Source organism: Fundulus heteroclitus, chromosome 20 (assembly GCF_011125445.2).
Source record: "Fundulus heteroclitus isolate FHET01 chromosome 20, MU-UCD_Fhet_4.1, whole genome shotgun sequence".
Classification (NCBI taxonomy): domain Eukaryota; kingdom Metazoa; phylum Chordata; class Actinopteri; order Cyprinodontiformes; family Fundulidae; genus Fundulus; species Fundulus heteroclitus.
In genome coordinates, this window is record NC_046380.1 from 19,653,424 (window position 1) to 19,679,586 (window position 26,163).

The 26,163-nt window shown below is 39.3% G+C and overlaps 1 protein-coding gene across 4 annotated transcripts in view; it reads right to left on the reverse strand.

Annotated features, from left to right (window-relative positions):
• Positions 1 to 3,719: 3,719 nt before the first annotated feature.
• The window catches only part of LOC105933279 (SLIT-ROBO Rho GTPase-activating protein 3), a 51,616-nt gene continuing 29,172 nt past the window's right edge, over positions 3,720 to 26,163 (reverse strand). The window contains exons 5-22 of one of the 4 annotated variants that reach the window (XM_021321565.2): positions 23,902 to 24,093; positions 23,465 to 23,593; positions 23,139 to 23,360; positions 22,451 to 22,552; positions 20,220 to 20,417; positions 20,023 to 20,107; positions 19,128 to 19,155; positions 16,903 to 17,005; positions 15,084 to 15,144; positions 14,432 to 14,509; positions 13,973 to 14,107; positions 13,763 to 13,868; positions 13,460 to 13,687; positions 10,588 to 10,661; positions 10,302 to 10,482; positions 8,347 to 8,493; positions 7,355 to 7,700; positions 3,720 to 5,789 (exon numbers count right to left, since the gene is read on the reverse strand). In XM_021321565.2, the coding sequence (XP_021177240.2) occupies positions 5,325 to 5,789; positions 7,355 to 7,700; positions 8,347 to 8,493; positions 10,302 to 10,482; positions 10,588 to 10,661; positions 13,460 to 13,687; positions 13,763 to 13,868; positions 13,973 to 14,107; positions 14,432 to 14,509; positions 15,084 to 15,144; positions 16,903 to 17,005; positions 19,128 to 19,155; positions 20,023 to 20,107; positions 20,220 to 20,417; positions 22,451 to 22,552; positions 23,139 to 23,360; positions 23,465 to 23,593; positions 23,902 to 24,093 (2,880 nt within the window). In that variant the 3' untranslated portion in view covers positions 3,720 to 5,324. Of the gene's footprint in view, positions 5,790 to 7,354; positions 7,701 to 8,346; positions 8,494 to 10,301; positions 10,483 to 10,587; positions 10,662 to 13,459; positions 13,688 to 13,762; positions 13,869 to 13,972; positions 14,108 to 14,431; positions 14,510 to 15,083; positions 15,145 to 15,442; positions 15,474 to 16,902; positions 17,006 to 19,127; positions 19,156 to 20,022; positions 20,108 to 20,219; positions 20,418 to 22,450; positions 22,553 to 23,138; positions 23,361 to 23,464; positions 23,594 to 23,901; positions 24,094 to 26,163 lie in introns of all 4 variants that reach the window. The other 3 variants (XM_021321566.2, XM_012872748.3, XM_012872749.3) reach the window with 3 other exon arrangements.

Below are 26,163 nucleotides of genomic sequence, written 5' to 3' on the forward strand. Positions count from 1 at the left end.
TAAAGAAAAACAGCCATCCTTGACAACCACTTCACAACTGTCCAACACTTTGTCTTGGTGGTCTGTAACCAAAAAGCAAATATTAATAAACCCCATTATGGATGGTGGTGCTAACATGACAAAATGTGAAAAGATTTCATGGGAATGAATACTTATGCAAAGCATTGTGTATTGCATGCACGTTGAAGTGTAATATGCTCCCAGAATAAATTCTACCTTGTAGGTGCATTTACATGTCTCTTCTAAACCAGTTGTCATTAATGCTGATTTGTGATATTGACCAAAGGTGCTCACCTTATATCAGCTTCAAACCTGCTGGCCTTACTAATCATATCACAGCACTAATGAAAAGGCCCTTTGAACATAGAGGCCAGAACCAGCGAGCCGGGTGCTGATGAACAAGTAGGCTGTCCCCTCTTTTCTAAGCCATTTAAGCCTGGTTCCAGGTACTAATCTTATTACAATCTCACTTAAATCCCAATAAACAAACCTAACTTAATTAATGCTGCTTCCTGGTGGCCGGCCATGAAGAAAAAAAAAAAAACAGACACAAAAAAGAGCTGTTCACTAATCTTGATAAGGTTATGTAAAGTGAAATACGTGCCAGGTTTAGGTTTTGAAGAGGAAGCCAGACATAAAGCATTCATTGTGTTATGTTTACATAGCCACACAGCCTCCGTGCAGAGGCTGACGTGCTGCTGAAAGGTTTTCTGCTTTTCATTTCCAAAACAACGACCAGAATGAGCAGGTAAGATAAACTGTTGGTGTAAAATCTAATCAAAGTCAAACACTTGTGCAATAAAACCTAAGATTTTTCTTCTGTTTTTCCTCCTTTTTACTTCATTTTTGCCCAGATATTAGATATGCTAACAGATACACTAGCAACTTTCGCTTTAATATGAAGATTTTACATTACACGTACTGTGAGAAAATTATGGGTTCTGTGTCATGTTTTAAAAAACTGAAATATTGTTTGTCCTCAGAGGTGGGGAAAAAACAGTGAAGCAGAGTAGGTGACATAACTTTGTTTCTCACTTATTTCTAGCTTTTTAAAATTTATCTTGTGACCCTCTGGGTGTTTACTGCCCTATTTAAAGGATCAAAAAAAAAAAAAAAGAAAGCAGGTGCATGTGTCTACACAATACACTGTAGTAGCTGCATTGACGCAGTTTTGGTTTAATATAAGCGGGTTTATTGCGAGCCAAAAGAACCCTGTAAGTAATGACCAGGGGTCCTACACATTTTATAGTCAAAATGTCCTATGTTTCCAGATTCTGATTTAGAGTTTTTCCCCCACAGCTTTTATACCATTCTAGACATTAAATATAATTATTACATTCAACTTGAATTACTTTAATAATAGTCTTAGGCTCCACACGCAAGAATACAACAAAGAACTGTAGTTGGCTTCTGATTTTCAGACTATTGTATTGCACAATTGCACTTTTTTGTGGGCATCTGGATCAAATTATACCATCTTCATTTTAAAATATGCAATTCTTGTATTTGCCAAATGATTGTCATATCATAGAATACATACTAATTCTTTTAAAATAGAATTTATGAATCCTGGTATCTTTATTTTGTCGATACAAAAAGAGAGAAAATTTCCATTTTTTGTTTGTTGCTTGGCCTTATAATCAGACCTAGTTAAATGACTAAATGTATGTGAATTCTAAACTTGTCCATATAGTCCAAAAAGCTCTGAAATGCCCTTTATGATGTTCGAATGAGTGTGCATTAAATCAGTATTTCAAAAATCAAAACACTAATAGGTAAAATGTAAAATAATAATAAAAGCAAGTTGAGATGTGGCAAAGCAAGGATAAATGACCCTAATATACATTTAAATCAATCTAAAACTCACTGCATTTAGTGAGCATTATTTTGTTGTACTAAAATAAAATTTTCTTATTTCCGTCCTTTTTCAGAAATGGTAAAGAAGGGAAAAAAATCAAAACGTTTCTAGATTTCTTTTGTAAGACAGCAATTAATTCACTAGTTTTGCTCAATGGCCATTCCTCTCTCCCGCTGGCATCTGAGGGTAACTTAATGTACTGAAATAAACCTCAACCAATTATAAACCTGTTTATCATTTTCCTCCAGTGAAGTCAGAAAGTAATGCTTGTGAAATCTGTATTGCCCGGCAGGTGGCACTAAACACCCATTTTAATTAAATGCACGAAGACTGCGCTGTACTATTAGAAGATAAATATATATTTTTTCAAATCAAGAACAATAGTAAGATTATTAATAACAATACACAGAAACTTAACGTGATATTAATAATACCAAAGCTATAAGACAGACGGGAGCCTTGATCAACGTCTCTTGAGGCTTTTTCGGTTTATTGTTCAGCTAATATCTGTGCAAGGATTACAAAAAGAAATCTATATGCATTACACATAACAATATATTTATATACATATATATATACTGTATATATCCCGATCCTATGATACAATGTTATATTTACAAGCATTCTTTAGCAGTAGCTGCAATTAATTCCAATTCATGTACCTTACAACCACATACAACCTAGACAAGCGTGTATCCAGTAGAGCTTCAGACTGAGACAGAACCAACAAACAGCTCAGCTCCGTGTCGTGTTTTTTAGTGCTTTAGTAGGAATTGTGCAAGTGTCTCTTCTTTTTAGAGGCAACACGTTTAATAAAAGTTGTAAAGAGAGATGACAACGCCATTTTATTTAATAAAACTAATATTTACTTCTTTTTATTTGTTACAGACATGATACTGAACGCTAGAACGTCATGCCAGGTGTGCAGGTCTTGCGTATTGTAGCTTGATGTATACTGCCACCCTCTGGCCTGGTGTGAAATTGACGGATGAAGAAAATGGAATGAAGCAGCGGATTGATACTTTAAAAAGAAAATATATATATTAAAAGAAAAACAGACTTAAGAAGCAGCAGCTTTGGAAACGCACACAAAAACACACTATACCGTCCATTGCACTATACTAGCATTATTACCCCTTGAGCCTTTTCACATTTTGTCACGTTACAATCACAAACTATTGTATTTAGTTTGAATAGTCTATGATTATTCAGTACCTTTTAGCCCTAAATAAAATCCAGTGCAATCAGTGGGCCTTCAAAATCACCAACATAGAAAATAGGGTTCACCTGTGTGTCATTTTAACTTGGTATAAGCTCAACTCCGCTGTCAAATAAACAAACCGCATCAAGATCAAGCAACACAGCAGATGGGTCAGGATGGGGAAGGTTGTAAAGACGTTTAAAGCATGATTAGGTTAGAAAACAATATCCCAGGCTTCAAACTGCTCACAAAGCACTATTCAATGCATCATCTGGAACCTGGGATGCCAAGAAAGTAGAGCATTAACCCTAAGAGCCAATAGGCCCATGCTAACTCTGTAGAAGCCCGTGAGATCCAATCATTCAACATAATCGGTTAGCCTTGCACTTGACTAATCTGGCCTCAGTCGAGTACAAGGAAAAAGCATAAAGGAGCACAAGCCATGTAGGAAATATGAGGAGGAAGGTGCTCTGGTCATGTTAGGGCAAAACTGAGTTTAACCCACATGCGAACAGCTTTAAGTGGAGTAAAATTAGGACGATGTAGCATGGCTGCGACTGACTCAAGCTGTTTTGTTTTTTTTTCCCTCTGCAGGGACAGGAAAGCCAGTCTGAGATGATAGGAAGACAGATGAAGCAAAACACAGGGCATTTTTTTAAAAAAAAATACCTTTATACAGTATTAATTTTCAACCCTGGTCCTCAGGACCCCTTGCCCTGCATGTTTCAGGTGTTTTCCCTGTTGCCACACATCCCACTTAAATCAACGGGTGATTAACAAACTTCTGCAGGACTTGATGCTGAGGCAGTAGTGTAATAATATTCAATCATGTGGGCTGGAGCAGAGACACATGTAAAACAAGAAGAATATTAGATCCTGAGGACTAGGGTTGAAAACCACTGTCTTAGAGGCTAATAGTGACTTTAGCCTGGAATGGAAACCCTACAGTCTACAGTCTAGATCTCAATCTGATTTAGAATCTGTTGCAAGACTTGAAAAATAACCGTTCAGTGATTATGTCCCATCAGTCTGATTAAGCTTGGGAAAGAAAAATGTGCAAAGCAGGCAGAGACGTATCGCAAAAGACTTGCAGCTATAACTGTATCAAAAGGTGCTTTGACCAAGCACTGGCTGATAAACCTTTACAAATGTATGCAACACTTTACACATAGTTTATTTGTACAAAATTTTGAAAAAAAAAAAAAAAAGATTCCTTCCACCTCAAATAAAAATAAAAGTAAATAAATAAATAAAAATCTCAACAATATACAATGATGTATATGGTTGTGACATGAAATAATGTGAAGAAGCAAAAGGGGTATGACCACTATATTCATACAATATCAGTAAATCAAGAAATGGCACAATGAGATGAATTAACGCTGTGGATGCCGGCCGTACAGGAAAGTGGCAGCACAGGCTGGGATCACAGCTGTGATCGGAGCCGTTTTGTAACATCTGTGCTTCAGTTGGCCTTCAGTGCCAGCCAAATCCTTGTGCTGCCGTGAGTTTTCCCCGGGACCTGCGGTATTTCCCAGACTTCACGACAACGTAACAAACATGTCTGAATGTGTAGCATGTCCAAATGCCGCATGGTTTTGAGGCTGTTGTCAATTCAAATATAATACAGTTCTAATTTACACTGAGCCGACATTTAATGTTCATTAGAGGAACCGCCGCCCGAGGCAATAGACATCCTCCTTCAGCCATGTTGTCCATCCATTTTGCTCCAAAGCGGGGTTTTTCCTCAACATTAACCTCTCTCCATCAATATAAGTGGTTCTGAAAGAAACATTTTGAACACAACACAGTGCTGACCCCCAAGCACAGTCTGGATGTCTACATGGTAAGTGGTGAAGTATTCCCGTAAGTGTTTCATGATAATGGAGCAGGAAACCAGACACAAAGCATTGGCTCACAGCATCTTTGTAATCTAATCATGGTTTCAGTGAGATGTTTCATATCTCAGCAAACAGAAATATTCTCCAGTGCATCTCTCTATTCCAGCTCAATATAAGTCTATTAAATAATTTCTCTAGTTTTAATTCCTATTTCTGCGTAATATAATTACTGTTAAACAGAACAGTTACTTGCTCCCAGTAGGTGCGGGCAGAAACCAGGGGGAGCCAATCGTATCTTACACAGTATTAGTGGTAAATATTCAGACAAACTGGATGCCGTTGTTGGCTATTGAAGGAAAGACGACCCGTAGGGGTGCGCTGATAAGATCAGTCCTTATCCACATTGGTCCCGACAGCTGGCCGGTTACATGTTACCCTGTTTGTCTGAGGATGAGGAGGATGTGGAAGGTGACGGGGAGGGCGCTTTAGGAAAGATCCTTTCAGTCGGGGTGATGCCCGGGCTGCCCAGACCGGAGGAGCTGGAGCTGCTGGAGCGGTGCGGCACCTGGCCTAGTCCGATCACTGGAGCCGGTCGCACTGGCCTGACGGGCGGGGGCCTTAAAGGTGCGTTCGGTCTGCGCATTGATAGGGCCGGTTTGAAAGTGGTCAAGGTTTCAGAGGATGAGCTGCTGCTGCTGCGTCGCTGGGCTGCGTCTGGATCCCGGATCACCATGGTGTGCAGGGGGCTGGCGGACATTTCCTGGGCGGCACCGGGGTGTTTGAGGGGCTCTAGGGTGTCGAGGACAACGTCGGGGGCATGCTTAGCTACATTCTGCCTCTCCAGCTCTCGCAATTCATGGAGGGCCGTATTCATGGTTTTCTCTATGTCCTAACAACAAAAAAAAGAGAGACAAAAACAATGTTTAGTTTCAGAAAATCAATGAATCAATTATGAAAATACTATTTTTCAATATTTTAAAAAATTCCTTATTGTGGCGTCTTATAGAACCCAGCTCAAAGCAAATTCTATTTCTCCCACTCGGCTGAGTTCTCCTACTGTTCTCCAATTTTGCATTATTTATTGTCATTTCACCTTTTAACTTCATGTTCTCTCTCTTTTTTCCCTTCATCGTATGCATATTTGGCCTGGCACTTTGTTTAGCTGCGACGCCATCCTGGGGGTCAGATTGTCTGCAGTTACCCTCTATAACATAAAAAGTACTCCTGGATCAGTGCTTTTGTACTTTTTTTCTGTCTCAAAGCCCCAGCGAATGGCCGTTCACACTGACCCTGGTTCAGCTGGAGGTTACTTCCTGTTAAAGGGGAGTTTTCCTCTCCATCGTCACTTCATGCTTGCTCAGTATGAGGGATTGCTGCAAAGCCATGAACAATGCAGACGACTGTCCACTGAGACTCTACACTCTTTCAGGAGGAGTGAATGCTGCTTGTCAAGACTTGATGCAACCTGCTGGGTTTCCTTACATGGGAAACTTTTTGACCAATCTGTCTGGATGATTTGATTTAATTGTCCTTTTTAAAGTGCCTTGAGATGACATGTTGTGAATTGGCGCTATATAAATAAAATATAACTTAATTTAAGATGAAATTTTGAAAAATAAAATACTGCCTACTGCAGTAAACATGCATGTAAACAACATGTGTTGCAGATCATGTTTTATCATGAATAATGGGAGATGTTCTAATCTTCCAGCACATAACAATCTCAACTTACTTCATTTACTATCTTGTATACAGTTCTATTGTTATTAGAATTTATCCATCCACCCATTCATCCACATATGCATCCATCTATTCACACATTCACCAACCCATTCACCTATGTATCTGTCCACTCACTGATGCATCCATCTATGCACCTGCTTGTCCGTGCATCCGTCCATTCTTCTATGCATCCATCCACCTATGCGTCCACCCATCCATGCATCAGTCCACCTATCCACATATGTATCCTTCCATTCACCAATGCATCCATCTACCCACCCAGTCGCCTGTGCATCCATCCATTTTCCTAATCCTATACATCCATTCACCAACCTATGCACCCAACTTTCCATCCATCCATCCATCCATCTCAATTCTTAAATGACTAAAATAAATAGTCATCAAACACATGCCATTCAGTCTGCCAACACGACTGCAATGCTTTAGGCTAGGAGTTTAAACTTGTACTTTTTGTCCTTAACCCTAATCCATAATTTTAATCAATATTTAAGATTGATTCCTTATCGTTCTATGTTTATAAAAAATTATCTTTCAGTGGTTCCACCTTTAAATCCACATGCAAAAACTGTTACGAGCAGCTTTAAAATGGAAAATTAATAAAGCTCAATAATGAGGTTTCTATTAATTAGCATAATTACACATGTCCACTTTTCTCAGTAGCTTTGAGCTATAACATGAAACAGGACAACAAAAAGAGGGAGTCGACTCAACTGCACGATCACTTGCTGCAGCCCTCACCTCCGCGAGTGCCTCAGCCTCCAGAGCTTTGTGGTCTCCTAAACTTGCGTGTCGAGTTGTGCTCGGCGACGATCGCTGCGAGTGGCTGTCGACAAACGCCTTCCTGTCGGGGTGGTTGATGGAGCCGGAGCTGCCAAACGTGGTGAGGCGTCGCTTCTCCGGGCTGTCGGCGTGGCACCTGCTGACGCTCATCTTATGCGGGCTGCAGGGGCGAGGCATAACCCTGGGCGGCTGATCGGCAACTCGCGTTGGGCTCAGGCTGTCTGCCCCATTGTTCCTGTGGCGGGGCACTGCGGCTCCGTCTGATCGCACTCTTACCCTGACACAACGGGATTTTAACGGGAAATTCACTTATTTTCTTCAAACCATACACTAATTCTGCATGCTACTGTACTGAGGGTTCCTATACATTTTACAGGGTTCTCCTTCCTTTTTGTTCCATTTAGCAAATAAAATACTAAAGTTCACTATGAAGGTATGGTGGAGATGTCTAATGTGGCTGGTTTTAAATATATAATAACCTAACAAAAAACTGGAAGGAAGCTAGGGAAAGCAGAAGGACACAGGGAAGGAACAGAGTTAGGGCACGAGAAAGCAAAGAAAGAAAGCACAGTAGGACACAAGGATGGAAGGAATGAGAAAGATGGGATATATGAAAAGGATGGAAAAACAGGCAGAAGAATTAAACAATAAAAAAGGAAAATAAGTAAGGGCACAAGGATGAAAAGAAGGAACAAAAGACACGAGGGAGAGAGAAAGGAAAGAGCACCACAGAGAAGGACAGACGCATATGAGGATGGAAGGGCACAATGAGGAAAAGGACACAAAAAAGGAACTACGGAAGAAAGGTAAAAACATTAAGACAGGGGAGAAAATAATATTCCCATATTTACCCATTCCTGGAAAATACTGAAATCGAATTGCAAACTTTGCCAGAAAATAACAGAATGTTTGATTAACCTCACCTTCCTAATGCAGGTCCAAAACGGTTCTCAGCAACCTGCTCGCAGGGAGACCGGCGCTCATTTCTCGATGAAGTCCTTTCATCGTAGTGAGGTCCACTGCTGCTCTCACTTTCTGTCCTCTGAATGCTGTCTGAGAATGCATCATCCCTGTAACGGACATAAATCAATGATCCATCTTCAAATATTACCTTGTGTTTTAGTAAAGCGTTCACATTGCTTGTTTCATTTTGAAAGACTTCTTGGTCTTAAAACACCTGCAGAACTCATATTAAACCAACATAAGCATTTAATCTCCAAAGTGAGTCGTTATTACCACAATACAAATTCATTCATGAGACTGAATACTTCATGTACACAACATAATTCGATTTGATCTATAATGTATCTTAGATTAAGTCAGATGCTGTGAGATTAAGGTTTGGCTTTCAGAAAAAAAAGGCTAGAAGTAGAAACAAAACTCAATTCGAACACAAATTACAGATTCCTCCCGTTTATTAATTTTATTCTGCGGCCATGATTAAAAATGAGAAATGCAAGTCAGAGAGAGAGAGAGAGAGATGGCTTTTATGCAAGATTTTTTTTTAAACAAACATAAAGGCTTCCAACCATTAATCCAAGAAATTAAAATTTAATTTGCCATAGATGCATCTCAAATGGATAAAATCTCATCATAAAGTGTATTTGTAAATCAGATTCAAAAGGTTATGCTCACAAATTACATGGTGATTTTTATAAACTAATTGAGGATTATGACTTAAAGCTAATGGAATCGCAAAATTCTGTTTCTCAGAAAATATCAATATTAAACAAAACTAACAAAAGGGCAATGTTAATACAGCAATGTCATGGCCTAAACAATTAGCAAAGAGTGCTGATTTGTCAGTTGCCCAGCAGCCAGTCAGTGCCACTCTCCACAGGGAGGGGAAGTCACCAAAGGTCATTGCTAACACAGCAGAAAGTTCACAGATTGCTGTGTCTAACGATGTAAAAAGGAAGTTGAGTGGAGGAAAGAAGTAGGCCAGAAGAAGATGCACAAACACCAGGGTTAACCATAACTTTGAGAGGATTATAAAGCAAAGCCCATTAAAGGGTATCAGGAAGATTTACGAGGCATGGAGTGTGGCTAGAATCAGTGTTTCAAGAACCACCAAACAAAGATGGATCCGGGACACAGCTACTTCTGCATTTGCTTTGTTAAGCTTCTCCTCGCCAAATACATGGACTAAGCACGAAAAGGAGTTGACTGTTTATCAGTTCTTCAACGTCCGATTTAGATATGCAAGTAAATTTAGCATTTCACTTAAAAAAATCAAGGTCCTCGACTCTGGAGGAAGAGGGAAAAGACACAGAATTCCATCTGCTTGAGATGGTGAAGGACACAAAATAGGGAGGGAAGACCAAATGCATTATAGCAATCTGAAAGAAAATTAAAGGGACTTCATGCTTTCCTCTTCCACTCTATATAGAGGTTAATTTTATTTCCCCAGCAGGACTTGTCCATGTCCGTACTCCCAAAAGTACCAATACGTGCTTTAATGAGCTTGGTAAAAAATGTCCTTGACTGAAATGAACCTTTGTGGGGTACGGTCAACAGGAACATGAGAGACACCAGTGCCAATAATGCAGAGGAGCTGAAGGCCATTAAAGCAACATGGGCTTCCTTAACACTTCAGGAGAGTTACAGACCGATCACCTGCAACTCACACTACTTTGATGCAGTAATCCATGCAAAAAACAGCAGGCAATGTACAACACAATGTATGTATTCAATATATATTTATTCTATCAAGCATTAATACACTTTTTAGTAGACCCAAAGTTTTTTGTTAAATATCATGTTATTGTTCTTATGCAACATTAAAATGTTCTAAGAAACAAAATCTGGGACGTCCTTTCTGGCTGTTGCAATATTTCTGCTCATCCTTCACACCGTAGAATTAATGAATCAGACTTACATGTCCTGCACTACGATGTACTGATGGGGGATCAGCCCGTCCACGCCATTGTGCCGGCCCTCCCACCAGTCCTCAGACGCTCTCATGTACAGCAGCAGAGACGCTCCCTTCTTGAAGGACAGCTCCCTGGAACTTCGGCCGACGTAGTCAAACTTGGCGATTGCCTCAATCGGCTCAAACTCTGCAGCAGGCACCACATGAAAGAGTCCAATTTATGTTATATGAAACAAATCTCATTATTTTCTCCGCAGGCTCAAAACGGCACAGCTCTGATCTTGTATCTGACCTTCATCACTTGTGTTTGGTCCGGTCCCGTTGTCTATCTCATCGAGAGCTCCTGGCTCACTGTGAGGACTTTCACTGCACCAAAAAAAAAGAAAAAAAAGAAGAAAGAACGCGATGAATTAGAAAAAAATAAGTACATATGTAAAAAATATAAAATCTTTGTATATATATTAAAAAAAGTTACATGTAAACATTTAAATGTTTTAAGCTTCTAGGGGTTAGATCACAACCCAATTTGCTCCCAAGATCTGGCCTACAGTAACATCTGATCTGCAGATCCAAACTAGATTTGCAGGTGGACTGAAACGTTATTTGAGTCCTAGACTTGACACTGTGTTCGATACCAATCAAATTTTCCTTCGCACACATTACAAGACATAAAGACATCACGAAAAGAGCGACAATAGCACTAAATTAAATCAGCGTACAACAGACTTCTCATGGTTTCTGTGTCCTCATACGGTATCCCGGTCTTCAACGTGTCATGGATTGTTCAGTGGAACGGGTATTTTATTTCAGACACAACATCAGTTAGATATGTTGTCTTTTTTTTTCCCGGGTGCAATTTTATTTTTCTTAAAGATGTTTTGGTAATTAAGTCATAGGTTCAAAGGTGAAGAATAATAAAGGAGTCCTATTGATTATAACAGGACATCAAAATACTATTTTCTACCATTGTATGGTCTTTTTATACAGCGTTTTGAATTAGTGTTTGTAACCTTTGAGGTTTTTCACATTTGCCACAGTTAAACAAACCACAGTGCATTTTATTTGGATTTTATCTAAGAGATCAGCTCAAAGTAATAAACTACTGTTACACTAAGAAAAAAAGATTTTTCTTAGAGATAAAAGTCCCCTTTCCTTGAAAGTTCTTTATAAAATCCAGAGAACCAATTAAATAAAGAAGTGAAATGATTTTTAAATAGAGTCCTGCCATGCGTCATTTAAACTCAGTATAAATACAGCTGATCATTGAAGGCCAAATATCTTTTTGAGACGATGTTAGTGAACAAGACACAGGGTTAGGTCTTAAGAAAAACAGACACCGGAGAAATTAAAACACAGCAAACATTTGGAAGATGGAGGTTTGATCAGATGTGATCAAAAAAACTATTTTGAGCCCTACATACAAAACGCTATGCGGTGAAGAAAAGTAGCACTGAACACCATCCTGAACACCTGTCCACGGCGTAATATGGCAGTGGCCGAATCATGCTGTGGGGACGCTGTATTGCTTCTTCAGTAATACAGAAGATGGTCAATGTTGAAGGAAAGACGGATTAAACACAATACAGGGAAACCCTAGAAGAAAACCAGGCTGCAAAAGTCTTCAAAACAGGATGGAGTTAGGGCTGGGCTTCATGGAACAAAAATAATATCTTGATATTTTAAGGCTGAATGCCGATATACAATATTTGTCTTGGTATGTTTTTATTTTGATAAAATGATTATAAAAAGGCATCTCTGAATCAAAGCTTTATCCAAAATGTCTCAAAGGTGTATTTTTTTTTAACAAACAGCTGTTGATAAAAAGGGAAACGGCTGAAAAAGAACCTACTGGAACACATAAAACTATAATTCGAACACAACAATCTCCATCTAACAATATAGTCTCATCTTATATCTATTTAAAAGAAAATCTTTATATTTTTAAAATCTTGATCTATTGCTCAGCCCTAGGGGGAGATTTACTTTCTAGCAGGGCAGCAATGTTAAACATGTCCCCAGAGCTAAAACCGAATGGTGCAAGTCAAAGCATGTTCATGTTTTAGGATGGCCCATTTGTAGCTTAACTATAAATTTGGGAATATGTGGCAAGACCTGAAAGGTCATGTTTACAAGAGTTTCCGCTCAATATGACTGAGCTTGCGCTGATTTGCACAGAAGAAGAATTGGACCAATATGTTTTGTCTGGAAATGTGCAAAGCTGGCACATCTCCAGACAAAAAACATTTGCTGCTGTAGTTGTATTGAGTCAGGAGGACATCAAGCTTATCTGGTTTTGACTTGTAAAATATTTTGAATCCATTTATCCTTGTTTTTCCCCCCCCCACGTCACATTTATGCTCTACTTTGCGGTGATCTATCAACTAAACTCACAACAAAATACATAGATCAAAGGAGTTAAACTGTGAAAAGCATCAACAGTAGGAATACTTTTCTAAAGCACAAACCTCCCCCCCGGTACAGAAAGCATAGTTAAAAGAGCAGTGATGTGATTACTGAGGCGTATATCACAATCTCAGCTGCTGGTGTCGACAGGAAGCACATTTCCAGCCACAAATAGCTGACATGATCTTTTAGAAATATCAGAACAGAACGTCTGTTTTTTAAAATAAGATGAGATTGGTAATACCATTACGATCTGAAAGCTGTCAAAAAGAAAAAGTTTTCCGTTCTTAAACAAGCTTCTTTTATGCATTAATATAAAATGAGATAAACCACAGCCCGAGTCAGATGTTGGGAGTAAAACTCGATGTTAAAAAGCGTGCATAAAGCTAAGAACTAAAAGAAGCAACTACAAATGTGCAGCTTTTACGTTTTTTTATGTTACCCTGATACGAGTGTGAGCTATTAAGTATATCTGTATATCTGTAATCTTTATTTGTTGTGGTGGTTCTCCATCGGGAGATAAACCAATTTTTTCTGTCCAAATATAAGCAGAGTAAGCAAACAACAAAGGGTACTCTAAATGTGAGTCCTTCTAAAGGAAGAAAAAAAAATCCTTATAGGTCCTTTTGTTTGGTTGGCAACTGGCTTTGTTTATCTGGCTGAATTGTCTAAGGAAAAAGGATCTGGCATTGTTGAGGAATCTAATGTCGAACCTGTTGCACATGTTTGGGATTTGAAAAGCTCATTTTCTGTGCTCCTACCAGTACTCTTCCCCTCCAGCCATGCATTTTTCATAGACCGGTCCTTCCAACTCCCGCTGGCTCGGAAAGATGGCCTCGTGGTGGATGATGATGGTCTTAATAACCTCATTAACATGTGCCTGGCAGGCCACGGGGTCCTGGTCGTCCGGGATGGGCATCAGCGTGGGCCCGAAGCAGATAGCCAGGTTGTAAGGGTCCATCATGTTCTCATCACTGTACTGGGAAAGACTTGAAGAGGTGGCGGCACTAAGTAATACAGCGACGGTAACGCTCCTTTTTGCTGTTGTTTGTGAAAGGACTTACTGATTGAGAAAAGCAAACAGGTATCTCATGACAACGATCACGGGCCGCTGTAGAGTCACAACTATCTGCTGGAGGTGATGAGCTCTTTCTGCACCAGAATCAAGTTCTGGAAAAAAAAAAACATACAAAGAAATCCCACGGTGAACAATTATAATGGGCGAGTTAATATTTCAGGATATCCCAGACTGTTTTTCCCATAATGTGACTAACTGGTGGTGGACATGAAGTCGAGAAAGCGTTCTTTGGGGATCAGCGGGTTTTCCAGTCCCCGGAAGTAGAGCTTCAGGACGCCCGCCACAGAGTTGATGTCGTGATCCGTCTGATCGTCCACCAGTGGATCTTCTCCTGCAGATGGACCAAACTCTTAATCCTCCGATTACTCACTCATTGCAGCCACTTTCCTCTCACAGGGCTCAGACGCAATCTTTTATGTACTTCGAATTAGAGCACCATAATGCAGTTATGCTCGCTCATTCATTATTACTTCACGATGCTAATCTTATGTTTTATGCATTAGGTGGTTTACATGTCCATTACGGCACTACAAGCGACACACGGCCCCTTTAATTGCACTTTAGAGTCCTGTGAGAGTTACAGTGGCTTTTCAGGTGGGCAAAACGTAATTTAAAATCAATCAAGGGAGGGTAGGGAGGCAACCCGGGGACTAACCTCTTTCAAATGCATTCTTAATGTCATTGACTTCGACCTGAGATCCTGGAACGCGGAATATACCTTGTTGCTGAAGACCTGCACACGGATAAACCGTTCAGGTGAAATGAGAAAAAGAAAATCAATAGCAATGGCCTGCAAAAGATACCACAGGTATGAATTGCACGTGGACAAACGCTAATAAAATGTGCAATATAAAAATCACCATATAACCAAATAATCTAATTTTAAAGACAGACTGAAATGGATAATTTTGTAAAAAGATTAGCTGGAAAAGACTTATTATCCTGAACAATTTTTACCTCATATTATTTTATGTGGCCATTAAGTCGATCTTATGATAAAATGAAAATATTTCTCATCACTCTGTTAAGCCAAGTCAAAGAACCTGGTCAGATAATTGGTTTCTTCAGCCGATTAGCTTAAATTCAAATGAATCTCTGCGATCTTAATATATTTGAAGAAGGTCCACTTCTACTATTCTTGGGTTTCTTTTCGAGGCCATAGTGAACAAACTGTAAGTGAATGCAAGTCTTTTTCATAAAATGTCAAAAAGATGAAAGAAACGAAACTAAAGCTTAGGCAAAAACTGCACCTTATCTCCCATCACTTTGATAGAGAGCACTAAAAGGATTGGTGTGAATAAACGTACCATACAGATTGATATATCGAATGCAGCTCTCAACCACCACTGGTATCGGCTGTCCTGAATCCTGCACAAGGAAATACATCAGAATGACTGAAATATGTCAAAAGAAAGCAGCAGGTGATAAATTATATCTCTAAAAAGTAATAATAATTCATGATATCAAGGGGATATTGGTAATCATTAGGGTAAGTGTATCAAACATACATATTCCAGAATGAATTGTAACAAGTATATGTATCATCATACAGTATAAATAATATTAAACAGCATTTTTTTAATGGGAACAGAAACAGAAGCTGAGAAATGTCAGTCAGCAAAGGAAACCCACAGTGACCATCCCACCCCGCTTAAAGACAAAGTACCTGACTCCTGGCACGGACATTCCTTCTTCCCCTGGGCAGAGAGCAGTAAGGCATGGAGAGAAAGAGCAGGATATGGAACAACAACCACAAAAGATTAGAGGGAGAAAGAGAGGCAGATCGTAACAGAGGCCTGGCCTGAGAGTGCAGCCGAAGCTTCAGCGGCTTGTGAGGGTGAGAGACAGGAGGGCGGGGCCTGGGGGAGGAGGGGAGGCTGCTGTCGAAGAGCATTGGCAGGGTTCCTGCAAACTTTTCATTTCAAATTTTTCATACCTTTCCAGACCTAATTTGCTAGAATTAAGTTGCTGATATTGTTTGAAGCTGTCTGAGTTCAAAACAGTCTGTTTCTTTCTTTCCACAAATGAAGAAGCAAAGTGGTAACACGGACCAATTCATCAGCGTGGTAACGGACTTCTGTTTTGTTTTGGGTTTTTTTTAACACCTTGACCAATTCAGGGCAGTTAAAATGTGTAGTAATTAGACAAATCTGGATTAGAAAAGAGATATTCTTGAAATCACAATTTAAGGAGCATTAATTTCACAAAACTAACAAAGTGGGAATTTCCGTGCTTTGTTTGGCGTCTCAGCTGAACCCAAATCAAGAAACTTGGGCCCAGATGAAAAAACAAGAAGTTAAAGGACTTCAAAGTTGAAAACAGTGAAATATTCCATTAGCTTATTTTTGAACTAGGTTTGTTTGGAACGAGTGAGAAATGAACTCAGGATTGGGCTGTGCCAAGTCAAAGGTCATCATCTGAATATAAATCCATGTCACAATATCCTGTTTTTTTGTTTTTTTTAAGAAAATCGTCTTTTATCTCTTATACAAAAGGATAGAATTAAGGTCAAATTCAATACTTTCCTAGACTAAGAAACCCTGCATTAGGCAGAGATTTATAAAGAGATGCTGAAGTTGATGTTGTCTTTTCATTTTTCATTTTAAAAACAGTCAATTTAATTACTACTGTTATTTTTATTTTTTTTAATGCTGCTATGCTTGAACTTTGAATATTTTTGCTAAAAGAGACGCATCAGCGGTCAAAAAATGTGTTTATTACTAAAAGCAGCTGATTGAACAGTGATTTCGGCTTGATGCCATGGTTGTGGGATGGTGCTGCAGCTGCCAAGATGTGGCCATGTGTTTATTAGCATAGCCAACTGGCCCACATAAAGCCAAATTAATTCAGCGTCTGCAAGCTGGAGGCTCACAAGACTAAGAATGTAAAATAACCCTTCTCCGTATCACAGTTTACCAGCTTTAGCCGCCCGGCCCAACTGGAGAACTAAGGACAAAAGCGTTGAGCAAGAGGAAAGTGCATGAGCCAAACAACCTTTGAATAAGAGAGAACAAGAAAAAAAAAAGATTCCCTCCTCCCTTCCGCTACCACCACCACCACCAGCACAGGGCAGCCAGTGGGACAGCTGAGCTCAGTGAGAAACAAAGGGCACAGATGGGCTGATACCTGGATGAAGGCCTCCATATTGCCGTTAAACAGCTTACGGTTAAAAACGGAGCGAGGTCTACACTTCCGCATTCTCTGGGGTTTAGGGGGAAGAGTGGGGGGCCTGGGGAGATGGTGGGGGTTATAGTTTTGAATAATAACAACAACAACAGCGTTGATGATGCATCAGGATAAAGTATTGACATTTGTTTCCAAAAAAATAAAAAAAATAAAAAATTATGTTAGATGTCCACCCCATTGAAATGTCATCCAACCCAGACAGGGTTTGTACTTAAGCACTGGTTTGACAATCATTTGTTCTCATTTACAGTTACATCACAATAAAGATAAAATAACTGTTTCAACACAGACACGTTAATACACAGTTCACCTTATGGTCCAAAAACTGTTACCTAATGGCAGATACTGCACGCTGTTGCATCACTATGTTTTACATGGTGTCTTTTTCAGAAAACAGATTGTGGTTTGACAAGCGCCTTGTGGTTTTTCTTTTTCTTTCCGTCTCATGCAAAAAATAAGATTAACTAACAGGATGTTTAGAGTGGCCTAACAATGCAGCACACACTCATGACAGTAACACTCTTTTCTTTTTCTTTTTTTTTTCATTTTAACATTTAATGTATATTATCAAAAACAAGTGCATGTCCAAAAATCTCAAATGCTCTTTTAGATAGACTATTCACAGTGTCTTGCAAAAGCGTTCTTTGTACAATAACATTTTTCCATTGTTAAACTATACAGCCACAGGCTTCAGTGTATTTTATTGGGATTTTATGTGAAAGACTATAGTAGTGCATAACTCTGAAACAGAACATAAATGATATGTTGAGTTCAATTTTATTGAAAGATAAAAATATGAAAGGTGTTCCCTGCATTTAACACTAGACACTAAACATCTATATGTGTTTAGTGTATATGCTCATTCTTCTCTGTGAAGTAGCCCAAGCTCAGTCTGTCTGGTTGGTGAATGTTTGTGCACGTCAATTTTCAACTCCTGCCATTGAGTCTCAGTCCTACTTAGGTCTGGACTTTGACTGGGTCATTCTCCAAAGTAAATATGCTTGGATCTATGCCATTCTATTCTCTATTCTATACGATTGTTTTCACCACCATATTTCACTGTAGGAATGATGGATTCAGGCTGATATGGAGTGTTTATTTTCTCCAAAGGTTTTACACCTCTTCGTTTTTTTGGGCTCACCTGGCCAGAGAACCTTCTTCCACATGTTTGCTGTGTCCTCTACGGCACAAACGGGACCTTTTGGTTTTCATCAGCAATTATTTTCTTTTATATAACAAAACACATTCGTGTGAAGACAACTAACAGCTGCCCTGTTCACAGGTTCTCCAAACCTGAGCTGTGGATCTCTGCAGATACTCTAGATTTACCATGGGCCTCTTGGCTGCATCTGATTAACACTCTCCTTCACCAGTCTCCCTTTTGATGGACACTGAGATGTTCTGTGAAGGGTTCAAAGAGTGGGATACTCTTTAATAACCTATCCCGCTTCAAACCTCACAACCTTCTCCCAGACCTGTCTGCTATATTCCTCTGTCTCCATGATGCCGTTTGTTCACTCATGTATGTTCTCTAAAAACTCTGTGAGAACTTCACAGAACAGCTGGATTTATTATGAGATTAAATCACTCACAGGTACACCGTATTTGCTAATTAGGTTACCTCTAAAAGCAATTGGTCTTAGTGAATTTTAATAAGTGGTATCAGGGGGGCTAAACGTAAATGCACATCTTGACATATATTATTTTGTAAAAGAAGGTAAAAAAACACGTAGTACCAATTCATGTCAATTTGTCAACAATTAATCAGTAAATTGTGTTGGCCTGTCACATACAATTACAATAAATTACACAGTTTTTATGTTTTAACATGACAAAATGTGAGCTAGTTCAAAGGGTATGAATACTTTTGCAAGGCACTGTATATGGATGCAAGGAATTGGCAAAAAAGAAGAAGAAATAAAGCATTAATATTTCTTAATTTTTGCCACACTAAACTTATTCATTAAAAAGCTCCCTTTGCTTATTCCAATAGGAGCTTAATATTTTACAATTAAAACAAATAGGACGCTTTTTTTCAAACACATTAAATGTCAATAAAGCCTCAATTCCCACACTGTTCCCGTTTCAGCCACAGCTAGAAACACAGGCAGGATTTTACACATCAGCGCCTGCTTTATTCACTTTCTTGTCACTGAACATCTTACCTTGTTGTTCCATATTCAGCCCTCTCCCCTAAAAGCAGAGGAAGCAGAGGAAAAGAGGCCAAATTAGAATCAGCTAGTTCACAGTCACAGCAGTTAGTGGTATGGTTGAGTGCAGGCTGATTATACAAGGCTGGCAGATGGAGACAGAAAGGGGGTTCTATAAAGAAAAAAAAGGGGGCATCTATTCAGCAGAACTGAATGGGGTGAGCGCCATAGCTGCATTTGACTCGCTGCCAGACAGCGGTCATTCAGCGGTTGCCCCCAGAAGGGGACGGCCTGTCTACTCTCTCTCTCCATCCGCAAAGTGGGAAATGTAACCAGGGGCAACAGGAGAGGGAGGCTGAGGGAGCTGATTCGCACAGTTGGGTGATTTCATGAATTCGCAGCACACTGGGCTTTAAGAACTTTAGGAAAACATAAACATTTATTAGAATGGGAAAAAAAAATTCACATGTCTTTGTACTAAGTAGGACGATGATAACAATGGATATTCTTGATGAATACAGTGGTTTTGACAGGAACAACAGCGTAACCATACACTCGCCTAAGGTTGCCAATGGGGGGCAGTGTAGCAAGAGGAATGCAACCCAGATGTAAACATTGCAGCATAATGGTTTTATGCTAAAAAAGATAACTACAGTGAGGATACCGCATGGTCTTTTTCAGAGACAGACCTGCAGCGATTAAAGGAGTGTTAATATTGTCTGGAAACATGAGGGGGCGCAGCCTAGGCCTTTATGATCCAATTTGGTATGTTGCGTCATTTGTATTCATTTTTGCTACTGTGCGAGACACGATGACTAAATCATGTTCGGTGATTGCACTATTTTACTGTTAACCAGGCCGTTTTAGAGCATAGCAGAGCTTTCTTCCATTTTATTTTTACATTTCTCACCTTCTCCCAGTGTCTGCTTCAGAAGGTCGTGCTTAGCTTGCAGTTTGATAATAAGATTGCTGCCGTTCAAATACTCTTTGTATTTCTGCAGTTCAAAAAGGAAACAAAAATGACATAGTACCACAGATAATTAATATTTTCTAAATAAGCTTTTGCATGCATGCATGTGTATTTTCTGCCTTTTCCCGCTGACTTACGGTGAAGTAGAAGCCCTCCGTCTCTTGCTGATTGGCTCGCCTTTTAGCGATGTTGGCCTTGCTCATGTAGGAGTCAGATGAGGCCGATTTGACAGACTCTGTGGACTGGCTGTGCTGGAAGGCCTCTGATACATCAAAGTCCTCCACAGTGAGCATATCTTGAAGGGTCTGCATGGTGGCATCAAGAGTCTTCTTTACCTGACAAAAGACATCCAAGCATTTCATTATATCCAACATATCTATTCACCCTTTCATACGTATTTTTTGCGGGAAAGCCATTTGAGTAGATAAAATCGTAAAGGTTTTGGTGTAAACTAAGCCCCGCGACACACTTTAACAGGAATGTGGGGTAGACAGGAACATGAGCATGACCAAATTCCTGATATATTTGCACAGCGTAGTCCTTTTGGCCTTGTTATGGTAAGGGAAGGCCATCAGGATTGTCACTCTGTTTAGCTGCAACACATCACTGACGAGAGGCATTGGCTGAACTATAACTTCATGTCATCTTTCTGTCCATGAAAAACCTATCTCTGTCTTTCTGTGTTTTATCCTGTCTCCCCCATAGGAAAAGCAACTAAGGGAGCTATTACTGTAATCAAGTGTGTGTACTGTTTGCATTGAAATTTTGCAACTCGCTCAGAGCTAATCTGTTTAGCTGTGTTTCTTTCCCATTTAAAACCACTGAAGAAGCTTTCATAAACATAAAAAGTACTCCTGGACCTGTGCTTCTGTGTTTCTGTGCGTGTGCTCTGTCTTCTTAAACCCCCAGTCGGTCGTGGCAGATGGCCCCTCAGGCCAAGCCAGGTTCTGCTGGAGGTTTAACCCTGTTAAAAGGGTAGTTTTCCTTTCCACTGCGTGCTCAGTATGAGGATTTATGGCATTGGGTCAACGAAACAATGCAGTCGGCTGTCTACTGTCGCTAGGTGCTCAATTAGATGGAGAGATGGATGCAAAATCAGTAACTGGATGCAATCAGGTGGGTTTCTTTGGATGGAAAACCTTTTACCAATTTCAATAATGAACTAGACTCAACTGTCTTAACAACTCAGATTGTGTAGAGACGTTTATTATAAATTGGCACTATCTAAATGACAAATATTAAGACTGAAAATTTTTTTGGGAAACAGATTTTGCTAGGAAGGCCAAGACTACAGATAACAGCTAAACAGCAGGGTTAAAGCTAACAGCAGAAATTTAGCCTAGGTTTATCTGTCCTTAAGTTGAGAAGAATCAGAAAATCTAAAGCATTTTACAACCGTCTTCGTGAGCACATTGCAATTTTTATCTTTTTATCTCAAAAAAATCTCTTAATTTACCAGGTTAAAACAGTCACTTTCTATTTTAACAATAGAAATGTAATAAATGAAAACAAACGTTTGCCAGTATACCACTGAGTGCATTAATTCAGATGTAAAATTGTTCTTTATAAAAAATTAAATATTTTTCTACAAAATCCCCATTTTCACAATCAGTGGCAGTCCAAAGAAAATTCCTACATCATAATACAAACTAAAGCATTTTTTAAATAGCTCACATAACGCAAATGACCATTTCACTTAGCCGCTTTTCAAAGAGAGAAAGACAAAATAACTCGCAGTTCATGTACTTCAGAAAATGGCTACACAAAATATACACTTGCCCAAACTTGCCCATACCTACAGTACAGTCAGTGCAATAATTAAAAGGATTATGACCCCGGTTTATCCCGCAGCACCCCACAACAAGGAGGAGTACAAGGAGGATAAAAATGATCTGTGGATAATATTTATTCAATAAAATGCAGCAGATCTCTTCATACGAGGTTGTGTTGCTGCAATAAAATATTTACTTTTTTAGTTAAATGGAGTACAGGATAACAAAGACTAAAGCAAACAGCTACTTTAAAATATGATCAATATTATAGACAAGTACAAAAAAGGAAAGAAAACACTTTATTTAAAGTTTAACAGTTATTCTGAGTAATCAGCCTGATTACTGTAAATAAACAAGGAAACTAAGGGAGTGGTCTCGTTCAGCATCACGAAGCACTCATCATTGGCCCTTGGGGAATCATTGAGGATTTGATGAGTAGCAATAAAATCTGAGTCAAACGCTACAGCTTTTGAGGACTAAACAATATGTTTAGATGTACATTTTTCTTCGCCATTCTGCAAGAGTACATTTTTATTTCTATCCCCATCCTCCAGATGGCATGTACAGTTGGGATTTGTGTGCAAAGAAGCTCTCACCTCTTCATTTTCTATCTTCAGCGTGGCAAGGCGAGACTGCAACTGGTGGTAACGCATCAGGAGCTCTGTCTGGACAGGCTGCTGTGCACTAACCTGACACACCTAGGAAAGAAAAGAGGGAATCTTTTATTTAACTTAAGAGGAAGGGCTAAATAAAACCGCAAACATCCACCTCTGATGACTCACCAGCATTAAGCAAAATTAGCCCCTTCTCGCACACTTTACCATTTAGTCCCTTCCTGCTGGCATTTCACGCCCATGTAGTTAAATCATAGGGTTTTAGCTGACTATCCTCTCTAGTTGTCATCATGTCAATAAATGGAAATACACGTTTAAAGCTCGTGTATTATCTAATTTCCCTGCACATTATTTAGTCAAAACTTTGTATGACATCCTATTTTCCACTATTTTGGTTCTGAATGTCCATTGGACCAAGTGACTCTTATAAAATGTGAGAGATCAAGACCCCTGCTCAAACCAAAGCAACCATAAGAAAGATTAGATTTAAGAAGATTAGAGATTAGCAAAAAGATTAGATGCTAGATTAATGGTATCACGTTTTCTTACAACAAAGGAAAGTGCCAATGGCGGGTATGGTTGCTACTAAACGGTCCATGGTAGACAAGTAGACCAAAAACTACGAAGGAACTATGTGGCTAAGGGGTGAAATGACCAGCACCAGACTCACCTCATCCCCCATATGGGGCTGATAGTCAAAGCGTGCTGGAGGGCAGAAGATACCACTGTGTGTGTCCATAAACCTCAGCTTGTCCCCTCTAATGTCCATGGCATCTACGGCTCCTTCCAGTAGATCCAAACCTTCGTGGCGAGAGGTCTCCAGGCTGTATTCAGCGGAGAGGTAGGTCCTCATGGTGCGTGCCAAGCTTGCATGGTAGCCTAAGTCGCAACACTGAGAGCAAGGAAAACATTCAGTAAGTTTAAACGACTTAAAGGCCTGAACGACAACCCAAAATCAAGCAAACGCGTTTTTGGATCTGGGCTGGTTTCTCTTACATCTATCATGTCCGACACATCGTGGATGTAATATTTGGCCACCAGGGCGTTGGTAGCCACCAGATTGAGGAGATAGTCATTCCGGGCCTTTGTGCACTTCAGTTTATTTTCAAAGTACTTGGCCTGTCTCTGGGGAGGGAAGAGGAAGGAAGAGTCCCATCAATGCAGGATGTTAAGTGTCATCCTAATGAGCTCAAAGAAAGCATTACCACATTACATTGATTGTATCTCAGTAATCTGTCAATATATACTTTGAGTGCATGGCACAATGCAAAGACAGGAGGAGAACGCTGGCAGAGTTGTAATATTCCTGCATAAACACGCTGATAAAATGCATGGATCTCATTCAAAATGCATTCATGGCCTAATTTCTTTTCTGCCTCTGATTTAGATCGCATTTATCCTTATCACATGTGTTCATGTCTAGAGAAACAAACCTTCTCCTTCATTTTCTCCATCTTCCTGACTGAACTTCTTCGCTGGGGACGTTCATCGTGACCGTGACGCAACAGACCGCCGCCGATCTCGTTCACCTTGCCGATATGCTTCTCTTCCTGTTTCTCTGCCTCCTTGAGCTTGCTCTCAGCACTGAGACTCTCACTGTGGTACATGTGGTAGGTCTTCATCACCTAAAAAAAAAAAACAGAATGTAATGAACAGTTAGGACAAAGGTGACGTTTAAAATATGGAAAGGGTTCTCAAACATCTATCACCATCTTTCTTTTGTAGTCAGTCAACACGACTGAATAGTTTCGCGAATCCTTCAGATTTGGGAAAAATAATATTTTAAAAGCTCTAAAAAGGGCTCCGAGTACAATCAGAAATCTTTCAGAACAGCAGGAAGTAAATGCTTGATTGGAGTCTCTTGAAAATCAGCACTGCTTTTTCATTCTTAAAAACAGAAATAGTCCAAATCACTCCAAGAGCTACTGAAACTGAGTAACACAGGCTGTATTATAATGAAAGAAATGTATGAATGTTTTGGACACACTGTCTCAGTTAATGTCAACTTTGTTAAATTCCCATGTTCTCCTTGGACGCTTCGATAGCAACAGCAGAAAAAAAAAAAAAAAACTGAGGCTATCTCTATGCACTAACACAGTCCTCTGAAATGTCTTTATCTCAAACTACCACTCAACATTTATCTTAACAGGCACAGTGGCATGTGTCTGCTGCATTTTGGAGATTTGGGCGCCAGCTCCTGTAGTAGCCTGTCAACATGGCAGATATAGACTCTTCCCAGCCAGCTGTGAGTTTTCTGAAGGTACCAAGGCGGATAACATTTGAAGTCAACCCGCCGCTGTTATGCCACCAAGCCACAGGGTGACCTTTTTTTAAATTTTTTCTTCTAATCGGTGTCTGAAAGGACCATAGACGTCTAGGCTAAATTTGGTACAAAAGTAAAAAGTGGTCTAAAAGTGAAGGCTGATTCAGCATATTAGAAGTCTAAATATAGACATGTTTTAGCCAAGCCTGACAGGCAAAACAAAAAGAGCAGAACAAGCTGGGCTTTAACTCAGGACCTACCGATGACAAACACATTGTCTTTACTCGATGAGCTACACATTTATACATTTTTAATGTGCAAAAAACATGCAACTCCAGCAATGATCATCTGTATTCTGGATGTTTTTAATGAAACAAAATATAAAGCTGATCTTCATCTGCCTCTGAGAAAGAGTTTTGATTGAATAAGGACAGTTGTCAACTAGTCTGAAGTGAAACTAGAACAAGTAGGAATATATAATATGGTGTAAATAAAAATAAACAAATAAAAATAACTGGTCCTGAAGGTTTTACTAAAATGGATCCTTTGGATGTCCAGGTAATCCAATGAAATCTAAAGGAAAACAATTTTAAAACCATATCAATCAGTGGCTTTGCATTTTTTTAAAGGGCTGATTTGTATTCCATTGTAAGCACTTTGTTCAAAACAAAAATAATTTCTTAATGTATGATTTTCTTCAACTGCATAAATGTACTCATAAATAAAGTAAAGTTTTTTCATGCCATTTAAACAAATTATGAATTTATTTAAAATTGTTTTATTCTTGTTTCCAGTAGTGGATGTGGAGTCCACAACATAATTTAAAAATGTACAGACATATAAAAATGCATAGGAAAAAAAAGTAAGAAATGAATTACATAAGCCTTGTCATATTCTTGTTAATAACATTTTCAAAGTCATCATATTGTATTTCATCTAGACTATTACAAGGTTTTGGGGGAAAGGCTGCAAATTTCATGCCTTGTAAGTGTATTTTTCTTATCCGTATTCAAATAATTTGCCTCTATGCTAATGACTAGCTCTGATTAAGCTCATTGAAACACTTCACAAAAAATGCATTGGTGAGTTTACACCTTTAGTCTTAACACTTGTCCTTGTGAGAAAAAAAAAAAAAACTTCCATATCCCCTAATCTTTGTGTGAGGCTTAATATATGCATCTGTATCACATTATGGTTCAATAAAGACTCCCAGCAAGTTAATCATTTTACAGACACATGATTATAACATGGTGGAGTAAAGACAAGGCTCCTATGTTGCAGATGAGCTATGTGGCTGTCAAGTATTCTCAGCGACTCAGATGAAAGCATTGGAAATTGTATCATATTCACAATCCTCAGGAGTGTCATATTCCTATTGACATTCTGTAGCTGATCTGGGTGCATTTGTTCAACAAGGTGCTTTTTTTTTTTA